We start from the raw sequence: 14,781 nt of genomic DNA on the forward strand, positions 1-14,781 counted from the left end.
CATAAACAACGTCCCACCAGTTAGATAGGAGGGCATCACTAACTCGCTCTATGATGCTCCAGGAGTACACATCTCACGGGCACCTCATGCACACGCTTCAGAAGTTGCCATCACCTTCGTACCATCGACCAATCTCCAAAGAAAAGATCCGCATGATTCTCGCCACTGTCCGTTCCGGCAATCCAAACCTGAGGTTTCCGTCAAAACTCAACGGGACAACTACCACGATAATACCCTCCAAGGAGGTTAGAGGCGCCTGCAAAAGTCGCCGCAACACCGCAGTGGCGATAACAGGTTTGCTCTCCTAGTCACTTGGAGAGGGGTGACAGAGGGACCGCTCCACCTAGTTTCAAAGAGGTAGATGCAACGGACGGGAAGTTTTTGGCTCTCGAGTGACCGAGCACCCTATATCCACCAAAAGAAAGTAGTAAATTCAAATAAAGTCAAAAAAATATTTTTTAGAAATCAAAGATGATCGATTAAGTATTGTACTCGTATAAAATTGTTTGGCCAAGAAATGATAAAAAAAAATATGACAAATGTAGCGCAAATAGTACTTGTACAATGAAAGTCATTGCATGGCGAAATATTTTTATACAAGTACAATACATTAATTCCAAAAAAAATTGATTTTTTTGGGTTCTTTGAATTACTGATTTTCTTCCCATGTATAGGGTGCCCTAGCACCCATGTGCACTGATGTATTTTCCTGGATGCCATTGACTTCCTTCGAGCTCAAACAGTTCAAAATTATTCTAGAAATTCATAGGGAGAATCGCTGAAACGCTCACGCCCAAAGGCACAAAACTTGAAGTTTGCTGAAGCTCTGATCTGCAACCACCAACTAATCCAACACTATCATCTATCTATCGGCACTGCTTAAATCCCGTACGAGAGAAAATTTATACATTACTTATTTCGCGTCTAACATGTAAGTGCGATATGCATCATTTCACCGACCAGCTGTTGGCTTGCGCTATGCAAGTTGACATCCTGCCTCTCTTCTAGTAGTAGCAGTAGTAAACGAAAACAAAAAGAAACGACAAGTTGACATATGTACTCGATGTCGTGCCAAAAGTCGCGGAGAGAACTGTGCCGCACTCGCGTCGGGACCCCTATCACAGAATAGAAAAGAAACAATGGCGATGTTCAAGGAGGAATCGACACTCCTCTCAAAAAAAAAAAAAAAAAAAAGGAGGAATCGACACAGTAATGATCAGGGCATCAGGCGCCGCACACACCCCATGTGATCGTGTGAACCGTGAAACCGCACAGCACAGGAGGATGCGATTGCGAAAGGTGTTTTGTTTTTCAGATCCAAACTCGTTTCATCTTTTCAGGTCAAAGATAGCTAGCCAGGAAAAAAAATCGACCGCACGTGCACGTAAGGGCAACGCTCGACCAACTCTGTTGGCCTGGGCTCGTGTTACCTACCTCACCTCTGTTGGTGTCCATTTGCTACTTTGGTCTACTCACGTTCTACGAGTTTGATCGTGGATGGTCAAGTTCGGCAGCTCGGCTCGCAAGCCGCAGAAAGATCAGGGCAAATCTTCAACATGGGGATGCAAACAGACGCTCATCCACCGTTTGTGTCCGTGTGGGTCTAAAATGTGTAAGAAACTATGTCTAGTGACCCGACGCATATTGATCGGATCGTTCGCGGAGACGCAAACACGACGCATATTTGCGTCTGGGATGCGTTACTGCGGATACTGCACGGACACGGCAAGTGACCGCTCGCTTTTCCATAGACCATAGGGTCTGCCTCGCAGCGAGCTATAGGGTTGTATCAAGCGCATCACTTCCGCGGCCGCCGCTTCGGCGGTAATCGCTTCCGCGTATGTGTCTGCGTCGTAGACTTCGCCATCAATATCACGGCTGCCTCTTCTGCACGCACACTCGCGGGCGGCGGCTGGGCTTCTGCGCCGCCATCAATGGCATCGTGTCCCGCGCGCACCCGGCCTTAAAAGTCGACCGGCATCGTCCCTGCCATTGTCCACACCTCCACTCCCACCCCTCACCACCGCGCGCCACCACATAACCATGGGAAAAAAGAAGCAAGACTCCGAGGCATCCGTCAGCGGCACCAAGAAGGTGGAACGGACGAACTCAGCGCAGATACTTGAACCTCCTTTGCTAGTCCTCCAATCTGGCCTTCATGATATTCTTCACTTCTGACTTCACCATGGAGCAAAAAGTCACCTCATGGCAAGAAAGAACAGAACCTTGCGTCACTCCCTCCAGAACCAAACAGTCGGAATAAAATCATGTGTGCGCACGACCAAATACCACCTGATCCAGCAAACTCCATGAAAGAGATGTACTGTTACATTCTCCCCAGGCAAGAGATGTATTGTTACATTCTCCAGCGGAGCCTTCCGAAACTCAACACCACGGCCAGATCAAGAAGATCATGCCTCATGAGGTTTTTATCTTCGCACAAGAGAAACCCTAGGTCCACCGCCTTTATGCAGGTTGGGTCCCAACGCCGCTGACCATCCCATGTGGAAGGGAAGCGCAGCGATCTCCACCCGCGTAGGACGACAGGCACATCGGCGCGCCACCGTGGCCCTTCGGGCCCAACAGGACCAGATCAGGCCTAGCACCGCACCACCACTGCCCACCCGCCACCGCAGTAGCAGATCAGCCACCGCTGCCGCTAACCCCTGTCGTCATCGAAGAAGAACGGGCGCCGCCCTCCAACCCCAAGACCGCGCCTGGTCGGGCCCCGCCGCCGCTGTGCCGCACGGGCCTTGAGGACGAGGAGGGGGGCGAGCGGCGGAGAGAGGTTGCCACGGGGCGGCGTGCCGCCTCCCGGTGGTTAGGGTATGGGAAGGTTGAGGAGGGTTGAGCTACCTCTTCATGTTAGAAGAGGATAAATAATACTGACTCGCTGGTAGTAAATAACAATTGTTTTGGTATACCTACTCTTAATTTATACTTACGCGGCACTCCCATCATCGTCAAGGAATAACCGAATAAGTCCAAGAGAGTGAAAGACAATACAGAAGAAACAAATCAACGTGAGGTGAGGTCCGCTCACTCCAGAAAGGCGGCAAGAGATTAGCTGGCCAAATCAACAGCATAGTCCTGTCATCAGATTGAGCACAGACGAACGCGGCTACGTGACACGACACCCACGGTGTTGTAGACGTAGTGTCGTAGACGTAGTGTCGTGGCGTCTGAAGGTCTGGGAATTGCGTTTTCTTGGGTCTTGGCCGTGCATGAGGTGGAAGACTGAAGGTTTTCTCGGCTGTGTGGGTCAATGGTGGACCACGATATTTCAGTTACGATGTTGACGCGCTGCGGTGGTGGCAGAGTGTACAACATAGGCTATGTTGCCCTGATTCGGTGGGCAGAGAAGGAGGCGTGAGGCGATACAGACGAAAGTTCTGATCCTACCGGTTTTGAGTTGGCGTCGGTAACAACTTCGTTCGTGGGTGTCATTTTTCCCTTGGAGGCTTCGTCGAGGTGTGTCGGCATGTTTCTCGCTCTCAATTAGGTTTGGTAGTTGTCTATCTAGGTTCAAAGCGGCAATCAGGGCCGGCCCTGGCCCATGGTAGCTTTTGATGGCCACCTAGGGCCCAGGCTGAGAGGGGGCCTAGGATCAAAGCTACGATGAGCTGGAAAAAATTAAAACAGATGAACAAGCCTAACGAGAAGGACGCAACAAGTATGCAAGCGAGTCCACCGATGGCCCCAAGTTTCACCGGGAGTCTCCTACAAAGCCATGACTACACGCTGCGACCGATTCTCTTTGGAAAAAAAAGATGATTAATTTACTCGGGCATGGGACTATCTTTGTCTACCTCGTCTCTGCATCTTGCCTAAGTGCCCTGCTGGCCGGTCGCCTTGCCCAGTCAAACACCTAAGAAAATAGTAAAATCATTCAACGACAAATCTTCCTTATATGAGTACAATACATGATGATATTTGATTGCAGAAAAGATACAAAAAAGTTTACTATTCTACACTCCTACCAAATTTTTATGTATAGGGTGCACTGGCACCCATGTGGCCCAGTGTATTTCCCGTTTTGGGTGCATATATTAGTAGCCCTTTTGCCAACTTGTTCAAGAGCCCCGGAAAACATAGGTCCGGCCCTGGACACAATGACATTGTTTTGGACCATCTTCTCCTTTTTAAGCCTTGTATTTGGAGACACGCCTTAGAGTTTCTATGTTGTGTTGGTTGGATTCCGAAAACTCTAGAAAAAGGCTGACCTCTGGGAAGGGAAGAGACTCGGTCCGTGCGCGACACGTGGTTGAACGTGGGACGCGGAATTTGCCGGTGGACTGCCTCCGCGTTTGACACGTGTTGCTTTCTGGTGATTTTGCGAACCGTCCACTTCTCGTAACGGGTCCGCTTTGCACTTATCGGGTTTACGGAGACCCGTTACGCTGTGGCTTTATCTCCATTTTTTCCCTTATTCTTCTTCTGTCGTCTGGGAGGTTCGTGGGTTCTGGTTCTTTCGGCTCGTCGTCTCGTCGGCGGCGCTGCTATTTTCCCTTCTCCTCCGTTGTTGTCGAGAACCTCTCGCAACTCATCGTCGGCGGACGTTTTTCCTGCTCCAGAGGTAAGCGCCGTCGCGTTTTTCTGGCTGCTTAGGGTTTCTAAGATCTTGGTTTTTCCCTTTGATTCGATTAGATCGAATCAGTTTTTTCCCTTTGTATTTCCGGGCAGTAAGTTTTCTGGGGAATTAATGGGAGGAAGGTAGCACTTTCAAATGGAAAATATGCGGAAGGCGGATGCAGATGCGTTTTCCCTTAGTAAAGTCGTGCTTTTTTTATCGATTTCTTCCGCTGCTTCTTGGTTACACACCTTCTGAGGAACATTAGTTAGGGTTTCCCTTTGTCGTAGTAGCCGCATGATTCCACAATTCGTGATGACATGCATGTTATTATTTAGGGTTTCTTGGTCTTTTTTCTTGTCGATTTACCCGCCCTGGAGGAGCCGCTGAGTTTCCCGTGTCGTGTTGACATGCAGATGCGATGACTCTGGTGGTTCTTGTGGTTTCTATCTGTGTATTCTGCTGTATTGTTTGGTCTAGTTTTATCACACATCGTACCTGAACTAGTTCTAGGGTTTGTCCAGTGCTTGTTCATAAGATGGTTTTGTACTCCTGTGTGTCCAACCATTTCTGTCGGGTACTTGCTGTCCTTTGTGTATGGTACTTGTTCGTGTTTGTCCTTGGTACTCGTGTGACAATTTGTTCTGTACTTGTGCTCCTATATCTCTTGTACTTGTGCACCTGTATCTCTTGTAGTTGTGCACCTATAACTCTTGTACTTGTGCACCTATATCTCTTGTACTTGTGCACCTATATCTCTTGTACTTGTGCACCTATATCTCTTGTACTTGTGCACCTATATCTCTTGAACTTGTGCTCCTATATAACTTGTACTTGTGCACCTATATCTCTTGAACTTGTGCACCTATATAACTTGTACTTGTACTTGAGCACCGACTTGTATTGTAATTGTGCACTGATAAATTCATATTGGTCGGCGCCGTGCAGTATAGACTTGTACAATTTGTTTCTTTTCTAGAGTTTTCGTTTGTGCTAGTGTTTATCTGGTTGTTTTTTTGTCTAGTTTCCCTTGGTCTATTTGTTGTATAGTTTAGCGGCACCAAAGTTGCTGCTCGGTTACACGTCTTTGCCAGTGCATGCGTGTAAATTATGTTGGTCTCTTTTGGTTTGTTTGGTTGTCGATGTATCTGCGCCAGAGGCGCGTATCGTTTTAGATGTGTAGTGAGGATATGCAATTGCTACGACATAGGTGGTTTGTGTGGTTTCTCTTGTAATCTTTTTTTGTTGTCCTGTTTTTTATAGTTTCGAAAGTGATAAGCTGCACACATCGTACCTGAACTAATTTTAGTGTTCTCCAGTGCTTGTTCAGGTTGGAACAGATGGCAGATCCAGGTTTTCACTCTCGTGCGGATATTCCTGACCATCTTCGTGAAGCAGTCGATCGTCACATCTCAGATATGTTTCCTGGTGAAATGCATAATGATGTAAGGTTTTTTATTATGTCTTTTGATTTTTAATTATTGTGTTATTGTAAATTGCATTCTTAATTGTGTTTTTTATTTACAGTTACGTTGTAAGCTAAGAGAAATGTGGAAGACTTTCTTCACTTCCTCGATGATAAGAACGGGACGTGTTCTTGTTGATCAGATGCGTGATATGGTTTCTCTTTTGTCAATTGAGTTGAAGAAGCAGCCATGTACCTGCAAGGGAAAGGAGCCTGACACTAAAAATGATGTTGGAGTGGATGCACGCCCAGAAATCATCAGGGGCGTCCGGGTAGTCTCAAGACCACCCAGCCCTGATGCACCTGTTGATGGTACTAACGAGCCTTTCATGGACGAAGATCCTGAACCTGATGATTATTGTATTGAGGAATGTTGTCTTGAGCGTGGGGGGCCATGTACTCGCAAGCGAAAGGAGCCTGGAACTGAAAATGTTGTTGGAAGTAGTTCTATGGCACAGGAGGATGATGCCTATGCAGACACCGATTCTGATGATTGTCTTGAGCTTAAGGAGCTAACTGGGGAAGGGGATGTTCCTGTAACTGCTTTGCATAGAATGTTGTTTGCTGATGTACTTCAGGCTCCTATGAATTACATTGAAGGGTAACCGTTGGAATTCAATTTTCCATTTATTTTTCATCTTTTTTTTTTCTGTATAGACGGATGTTTATTCCTGTTGTTTTTAACAATTGTAGTAGCGAGAAAATACTTGAAGTTGGTGGAAAGTCTGTCAGCTGGCATAATTTCTACGTTGCTATGAAGGGTGGTGGTTTCATGGATCCTTCTGTTATGGATGTCTTTCTTAAGTGCGTTGACGATGGTCTTGATTTCTTATTTATTCCAAGCTCTTTGGCGGTACGTCATGTGTATATGTTTTAGATTTATCTATTTTTTAACTAAATGTTTTTAGCATTTAGTTTTTTAAACATTTTCTGTTGTTTCTTCCAGCATATTCTTGATGTGGACGAGGCGGACCCTATTTATCTTGCTGCAAGTTTTGCTGAACATGATCTGAAGTACTATGTTTTGGATAGGGAAGAGGCATGTTTGTCATGTTTTGTTTGGCGCTTATATTTTTTCTATTACAAGTATTGTGGATGCTTTCTTATTTCTCGTGGGATTGTTTATTTTCAAACAGGTCTACATTGCTTGTTGCGATTACAGCCATTGGTGGGTTATCTTTGTCGACATCCATTTCAGGAAATTTATAGTGTCTAGCTCACTGAAGTTGACTGAATCTCAGATGGCTTCTACTGAAAGAATTGTATGGTTTTCGTTGCAATCTAGCTAATTAAATAATTATTTGCACATGACAACAATAACTTTTATTTTTTAATCTTTCAGTGCAAATCATTCAAGAAACTTTACAATCATCTTCATGGTGTAGAGGGATTAAATATCTCATCGTTCAAGATAAAAGTTTGCGGCACCCCTTCTTGTTCAGAGTAATCATCTTTTCTTAATGTGAACTATGATTTTATATTGTTTACTGTGTTTCGATTTAGTTGTTTCTTTCTTTCTGACCATTAGGAAAAGCGCGAGGCGTGACTGTGGTATCTATGCAATGAGGTTCATTTGGATATTCAAGGCTAATTTTTACCCAAATGTGTTCAAGGTAGGTAATGTGTTGTGTTCATACTTTTATTCAATAGTATATAAGGCAGGTTTTTAGTTATTGTTCACTGTATAATAGTACATGTCAATGATTCTTTTAGTACCTGTGCATCATTTTTTTAGTAGTTGTGAACTTTTTCATTCGGCGCTCGTGCATTCTGAATTTTTGTGCATTTTTCGTTTAAGATAACTAATCATTGTGTTGTTTCGTGTTTTTCAGGCTGACATCGAAAGTTTTCGACAGTTCTTCACCGGAATGATGCTCACTTATGATTCTCCTGATTATTTGGCAAGTTTCGTACGCGAACAGATCGAAGAATTCAAAAGTAAGTACTGTTTTTTAATGGTTAACCTTTATTCACCAGTGAAGTCAATGAAGTGAACTTGATTGTACAAAAATAAGTAGATAAGAACATTACATATCCATTTCCATTTTCTGTATCATATATTCTAAATATTCCTATGGCCGCCTCCTTGATTTATTCCTACTTTTGTTGCTCTCCTTTTGATATCCTTTGTTCATTGTCGACCTCTGCAAAATAAATAGATTTTAAATTTATGTTTAGCCTGTCGGAAAAAAGCAGATTATTTGCATCAGTAGGTTTTCATCACTGACAAAGTAACTTCATGGGCACACTTACCTTGTTAATATGTTTCTTGTACCAAATACTAGATATTCCATGTTGCATCTTATTCTTCCATTGTGGTAGTACATACCGTACGTGTTTCCTGGTTGTGTTGTTCTTTCTGTTGTGTTACTATCGTTATTTCTGTGTGTGTTGCTTGATTAATCATGTGCTGTATTGCTTGTATATCTCTGCTGTGATGCTGCTGCTTCTGCTGCTGCTGCTGCTTGTGCTGGTGCCTGTGCTGTCTCTGCTGCAATTTGTGCTTTCAGTGCTTCACATCCTGTTCTGTTGTGTCCTGTTGTTTTGCAGTGTCCGCATTTTATTTGTCTAGTTTTCTGTCTTTTTTCTGAACCTGGCATCATTCTGTGTCCTCTTTTTGTTCCTCTTCTGTCGGACATTGGTGGGTCACGTAATGTTTCGTTGCTACCTGTTTCTTCATCGTGTAGTTTTTTAGCTCCTTCATCTTCTCTTATTGCTACCAGCACTTTTGTTTCCATATCACGCATACACTGAATCATGACATTATATGCTTTGTCATTTGGGCACGCTTTGTTGCAAAGTTCTGCCATATGGCTCATCACACCGGCAAACTTTAGTATTTCGTCTCCGCAAGAAGAATCTGCGACATTTCCTAATGTTGCGAGTTCCATGTCTATGTCTTTTCTCCATCTTTTAATCACAAAACTCTCTGGCAAATCATTGATCTCCATGTGAACCATTGCTTTTATTACATGGCAGCAATGTATACCATCCCTCTGCATCTTTTTGCAGGAACACATGAAGTTCTTTTTTTCATCGTCAAATGTGACGTCAAACAACTCCCTTTTGAATTCCATGTGGTTGTAGAATTTCACTATTCTTTTCAGCCGCAGGTGGCGACCAAGTTCAAGTGATCCATCTACCTTGAATGCCGTGTTGTTTGTGATCTCGATCTGGAACTTCTCGAATATTTCATGTGTGAATTGTTCAAGAGCTTGCTTCTCAAACGGATGTCTTGTTACTAGTTTTGCTGTTTTCAGTGTTGATGTGAGCTTCTTCTTGTCCAGGGCAGATAAGCACTTGTCTTGTATGACCTCATATTGCTCAAGGAACATTGTTATCAGAATACGTGTCTTTGGCTATAGCATTTCCACATGTTATTTGTGCTCTCGCTCCTTCCTGTGCTTGATGAGAATGGGTAAAATTTATCCATGAAGTACGCTGGTACCCACCTGTGTCTTATCCTGAATAACTTGCTTAGGTGTTTTTCTCCGCCAGCATTGTAATCCTTTATCACTTTATTCCATCCCATTTCGAACTCATCTGGTGTGAATGCGTTCTTCGCAATGTACATTAGCATTTCCGACAGTCCTGAGTTTTTTGCAAAGAAGGTGCTCTCTTTCTGACTCATCTTGGTCACGATGTGGTAGTAGCAGTTCCTGTGGGTTGTAGACTTTAGAACTGTTTGTATTTCTTTCTTCATTGCTTTGTCCTGGTCTATTATTATTGTCTTTGGTTCTTTTCCATCCATGGCCTGAACAAATGTTTCCAGAACCCATATAAATGTTTCTGTTGTTTGATCCTTCAGCAGAGCAACGGCAAACAGTACTGTGGAGCCGTGATTATTCACCCCAACTATAGGAACAAATGGTAATCCATACTTATTTGTGCTGAAAGTTGTGTCGAAAGATATATAGTCACCGAATAGCTTGTAGTTCATTACGCACATTGCGTCCATCCAAAATAGGCTGCGAACTCTTTTTTCGTTGTCTATTTCCATGGCATGATAGAAACCAGGTACTGTTTTCTGGAGTGTCTTGAAGCGTTCCAGGCACTTCTGGATGTCATGGTCCTTCTCTATTTGTTGTTGTTGACTCTTTATGTTGCTTAGATCAACAGCATCGAAGGGTATTCCACGGAATTTCCCTCTGATCGACCGAAAGATTAACATCATCTTCCTTGGTGGCAGACGTCCCATCTGTAGTAGATGAATTAATCTCCTGTCGAGATCAGTCATCCTTTTGTGACAGTGTGCAAACCTAATTAGATAGTCTGTTGGTTCCAGCAGGTGGTTGTGTTCTAAGTTAACCTTCTTGATGTACCAGTATCCATCAAATTGTCTTACAATTATGCGTGCTTTACAACCAGTCTTCAGTAGTATATTTGTTCTCCTCTGCGACGATGGTTCGGCATCTTTGTTTGTGCATCCTTCCTTGTTACATGCGAACATTCGCATGTAGATTTCTCCGTTTTTTCCTGATCTCTTACTGCTGAACTTCTTCACTGCAAATCCTTCCTTTCTTGCATACAGAGCGTATCTATAGAATGCATCGTCTCTTGTTTTGAAACGGGCACCTTCCTTTGGTATAGCTGCACTCATAATCTCTTCAACTGCTGGGTAGTCATCTGTGCTGAACATATTGTCCATTTCCTCTTCCATCTTTGTTGGAGGATCTGGATTTATTTCTGGATCATCATCCTTCAGTTCTTCTTTAGTTTCTTGCTTAGAAGCTTGTTCCTCCGAGGGCGAGTTTGATTCTCCTGTGCTGTGTTTCTGCGATGATGAATAAGCTTCATTTTGATTTGTTTCCTTTGACGCACTTGTTTCTTCGTCGGTACTTCCCATTCCTCTGGATTCCTGAAATCATAACATTCATATTGTGCATGAGTTTGGGAAGGTGGTGTTCCAGATGTTTAGATATTTTAATGTTTATTTCCACAAATAACAAAGTGTGCACTGTTTTTTATATCGAAAGTAATTACCTGATGATCGATGATTTTGTTTCCCGATGTTTCTGTACATGTGTATGCTTCATATGTTTCCTGTAAATTAAAGGCATACAATTAATTTTTTTAATTCATTATTTTAAATGTAATTGGTAATTATAATACATACATGTAGCTACTACCTTTGTATTGCTTGTTGTGCTATCACTGGAGTTGTTGTTGGCTGTAGCAAACTTCATTTCCTGCAAATAAGTAAATCAAGTAAACTTTGTGTTAGATTACTGGTTTACTGATGTCTCTCCAAAATGCATAATCATCATTTATCTTGTATATAATTCTTGAATTGTACCTTGATAATTTTTTCTGGTATTGGTTGCATGTGTGTTTTCCTGTCATTCTGTTTGTCTGGTATACCATAGCTGCTGCTTGGTCCTGTATGTTGTTTCATTCTTGCCTGGTCGCTGTATACCTCCTGTGAATTGGATATAAATTTAATTTTGTCAGGCTATTTTTTAACCACAGATACTTTTCTGGCCATTGCGAGAATTGTTGATTAACTGTAATATACATGCCTTCTTGATGTCTTCTTTGTTTTGTTGAGATTGTTGTCGGGAGGCTTTGTGCTTGTCTACTAGCTTGATCTGTGTGTGGTTGTTGTCGTCAGACATATCATCGTCCTCGATTTCTTTGAATAAACCCTGAAAAATGGATAAATAATTACCAGGATTTATCCTAAAAGTTTTTTTGATTTTGTACTTTGCTTCTATAAGCTTTGTTACTTACCTCATAACTTGATGAGTTTCTTTGCATGTATTTTTCCGCTGGTGCAGCTGAGCTGCTCTGGCTGCTTGTTGCTGACACATAATTATGCTTTCCTGATTCTTCGTGATGCTTTTGTTTCACATTGTTGCCATCGGCATCCTGTAAGACGATTGACAGTCAATAATACTACTATCTCATAAAATAATCAATTTTAATTATATTTGTTAAATTGATTCAATAAAATCTAGTTGTGAATTTTCATTGCCATGTCTAGTAATTAATTTTACCAACCTTCGTTGTGAACTTTTGCGACTGATTTGATTTGATGTTGCTTGCAAGCAGGGAAGGATGCTCTCTTGGACAAGCGTAGGAGGGCGCATACTGATTGATTTTGTCAGAGGTTAGCAGATTTTTTTTCCTTCGTCTCTCTATCCAATTCCATTGTTGAGCTGTTGCTGGAAGCTTCTTCCTTCTTTACTTCTATTAGAGATCGTTTGAGGTGAGCACACTGCACTCTGTACTGTGACTCAGCTTGTTTAAGTTTATTTTGTTGCATTTTCTCCCTTTTATTCCTCCACGTGTGTATTCTTGCTTGAAAAAACAATGAATATAAATTTTTTTGTACATGCATGTCAAAAACGAAGAAAAATAGTTTATGTTGTGTACATTTTAAATAAAAGATGTATGATAACATTACAAAATAAACCACAAAAAAGTCATATTATAGGAGTACTAGTAGTTATGTACCTGTTGACATGAGGAAGTTGTTATTGCCTGGAACTGTTTCTAATGCTTCCTAGTACTATGGGTTATTACTTCTTGAACAACGTAGGCATGCTAATACTGTTGCTTTTGTTTGACAGCATGCAAATTGTTTTTCCTCGCAATTGTTACTAGTACTTCTTTGATATGAATAGTTAGTGTTTCCTGATCATTATAGGCACAAGACTGGTAGTTCTGTACTTGCTAGACTCGTTAGTCTGTTTCACCATGTATTGTTACTAGTACTTGTTAGTATGGTGATTTAGTACTTCCTGATATCACAAAGTTTAGCACTATAGCGTAACGGGGAGGTGCTTGTAAGTAGAGTAGATTTCGGTAAGTTTTACCATTTTTGCAACTTTTGCCATCTGTTCTGCAGTTAGTGGTATCTTTACTCCAGGTGGCAGCTTGTTCAACCACATTATTGGTTGTTCTTCATCCTTGTTCTGTTGTGCCCATGCTTCGTCCATCTTCTCTGATGTGTCTCTCTCTTTTTTTTCTCCAGCTCTGCACGAGTATGAAGTGTTGAAGTCCATAACTATGAAGAGCAAGCGTGGAAGGTTGAGAAGTTTGACTGCTACTTTTGAAAAAGTATTCAGAAGCAAATGTGCAAGCTTGAATTTACGACTACTTTTGATGAGTACCCAGTATTTGAACTTATTTAGTGCCACCTGTTTGAGTGGTTAGTCTGTGACTGTTTAGATTCCAGAACCAATGAAATGGAAACCTGGTGAATTTACCTATGTGGATATTCCTGTCTGATGTACTGTGCACGTTGCCTAATTCTCTCACCCCTTGTTTGTTCCCTTGCGTTGTTGTTGTTCGTCCTGCACGTTCGAATTTTGAATCGTTGGAAAAAAAATATAGATCGAAAATTGCGATTGACTGAAGTACATGTTAGTAGTTGATGGGGTTTCAGATGTCGAACGAGAAAAATCGGGATAGGGAATACTACGTTTCAAATCTTCGAATCTGGAATCTAGATGTTTACCTTGAGCTTGTGATCGTTCGTCTTCCTTCGTCTTCCTTGGTGGCTCCGTCGTTCCTCTCGTCTGGATCTTGATTTGAATTTTGAATCTGTTGGAGAGAGAGAAAGGGATGGAAAGCGTGATCCTGATGGGTCCACCAAAAGTGGAGGATTAGTTAAGATATCTACCTCCGGTATATTTTCTTCACTTGTATGCGTGGGCCAGCTTATGTCATTAAATGGGATTTGATGTTTCAGTATGACATGTGGGTCCTTCTTCTGTCTGGTGATTCCTTTTCTGCGTGGATGACATGTGGGACTGTGGATGGGAGGACTGATTCTATTTCACTTTTCCCAATTTTTCTTCTGTGTCGTCCCCGTAATTCTTGCTGTGATCCGGCACTCACTGATCCGTGAGTAATCTTATTTCTCTCTCTTGCCCTACTCGTACGCTTGCGCCAACATCTCCAGATCTGTTTTCTGAAACCTCTGGTCTGATTTTTCTCCAGATCTGTTGTCGTATGATTTTTTCCTTCAAGTGTTGAGTGTGGGCGGCGGGTTCTCAATAAAGTGCCCCGTTGATATTTCGGCTTGTTCTTTGTGTTCTCGTTGTTTTCTCCTATTTACGTTTTTCAATGAGTGACGAAGTTGCTGTTCCTCGTGATGGTGAAGATGGGGACACCCCTGAATTGTCTGAGACGCAATCTGTTTCAGTTGATGGTACTGAATTGGTGACTCAGGAATTCATGGTGCGTGAACAGCTTGAGCAGGAGAGGATAAGGACGGAGAATAAAGTATCTGCAGCTAATGAAAAAATTGAAGAGCACAGATTGAGGAAATCTTGGTTAGTTTAGTTATTTTTATTCCTATTTGTTTGATCTTGGTTCTGTTTTTTTTAGATGTCATGATCATGTGTTTATGTGTTATTGTTTTCTGTTTTCCAGTTCTCGATCTATGCTTGTTGGTTCATCGGAATTCAGTACAAAATTTGGCCTTCCAAAATTCAATGCTGTTTGCAAGTCCCTTAGCCCCAAACAAAGGGGTTATGTTGCTGATATAGGTCAAGAATTGCTCCTTGACCTTCGTCTTGAAGAGTTACCAAGGGCATTTGTTGCCTGGATTGTCAGCAACTACAATGCATCACAGAGGATGTTTGTGTTCAAAAGTGGGTTTGAGTTTCCTTTCAATGCATTGTGTGTCCATAAAGTGTTAGGAATACCTATTGGTGGACGGCGCATCCCTATCAAGTGTAGTGATGAATTCAGGAATGTTGTCAGGAGTCGGTCATGTTGTGAAGGCACTACCCCA

General features: G+C 42.4%; 3 protein-coding genes across 3 annotated transcripts; 1 reads left to right on the forward strand and 2 right to left on the reverse strand.

The window, feature by feature from the left end:
* The first annotated feature begins 5,469 nt into the window (after positions 1–5,469).
* Positions 5,470–8,029, forward strand: LOC127315457 (uncharacterized). Its single transcript, XM_051345943.2, has 9 exons — positions 5,470–6,015; positions 6,098–6,636; positions 6,729–6,888; positions 6,982–7,074; positions 7,172–7,297; positions 7,378–7,478; positions 7,564–7,648; positions 7,868–7,936; positions 8,018–8,029. The coding sequence occupies exons 1-9, from the start codon at positions 5,911–5,913 to the stop codon at positions 8,027–8,029; spliced, it is 1,290 nt and encodes a 429-aa protein (XP_051201903.1). The 5' UTR covers positions 5,470–5,910.
* A 405-nt stretch (positions 8,030–8,434) lies between these two features.
* LOC139833862 (protein FAR1-RELATED SEQUENCE 1-like) lies at positions 8,435–9,370 on the reverse strand. Its single transcript, XM_071824221.1, has one exon. It carries the CDS (start codon positions 9,368–9,370, stop codon positions 8,435–8,437), a length of 936 nt encoding a protein of 311 aa, XP_071680322.1.
* A 5-nt stretch (positions 9,371–9,375) lies between these two features.
* On the reverse strand, positions 9,376–10,881 carry LOC127315458 (protein FAR1-RELATED SEQUENCE 5-like). The gene has a single exon (XM_051345944.2). It carries the CDS (start codon positions 10,879–10,881, stop codon positions 9,376–9,378), a length of 1,506 nt encoding a protein of 501 aa, XP_051201904.2.
* Between the last annotated feature and the right edge of the window lie 3,900 nt (positions 10,882–14,781).

The sequence above is a fragment of the Lolium perenne genome, chromosome 7 (genome assembly GCF_019359855.2).
Source record: "Lolium perenne isolate Kyuss_39 chromosome 7, Kyuss_2.0, whole genome shotgun sequence".
Taxonomy (NCBI): Eukaryota; Viridiplantae; Streptophyta; class Magnoliopsida; order Poales; family Poaceae; genus Lolium; species Lolium perenne.

Excerpts from the sequence above, each read along its gene's own strand:
- LOC127315457 (XM_051345943.2), top strand. The coding sequence starts at position 5,911 with ATGGCAGATCCAGGTTTTCACTCTCGTGCGGATATTCCTGACCATCTT. Across the intron at positions 6,889-6,981 it reads TTATTCCAAGCTCTTTGGCG|CATATTCTTGATGTGGACGA; the intron begins GTACGTCATGTG and ends TGTTTCTTCCAG. Across the intron at positions 7,075-7,171 it reads ATGTTTTGGATAGGGAAGAG|GTCTACATTGCTTGTTGCGA; the intron begins GCATGTTTGTCA and ends ATTTTCAAACAG.
- LOC139833862 (XM_071824221.1), bottom strand. The coding sequence starts at position 9,370 with ATGTTCCTTGAGCAATATGAGGTCATACAAGACAAGTGCTTATCTGCC.
- LOC127315458 (XM_051345944.2), bottom strand. The coding sequence starts at position 10,881 with ATGGGAAGTACCGACGAAGAAACAAGTGCGTCAAAGGAAACAAATCAA.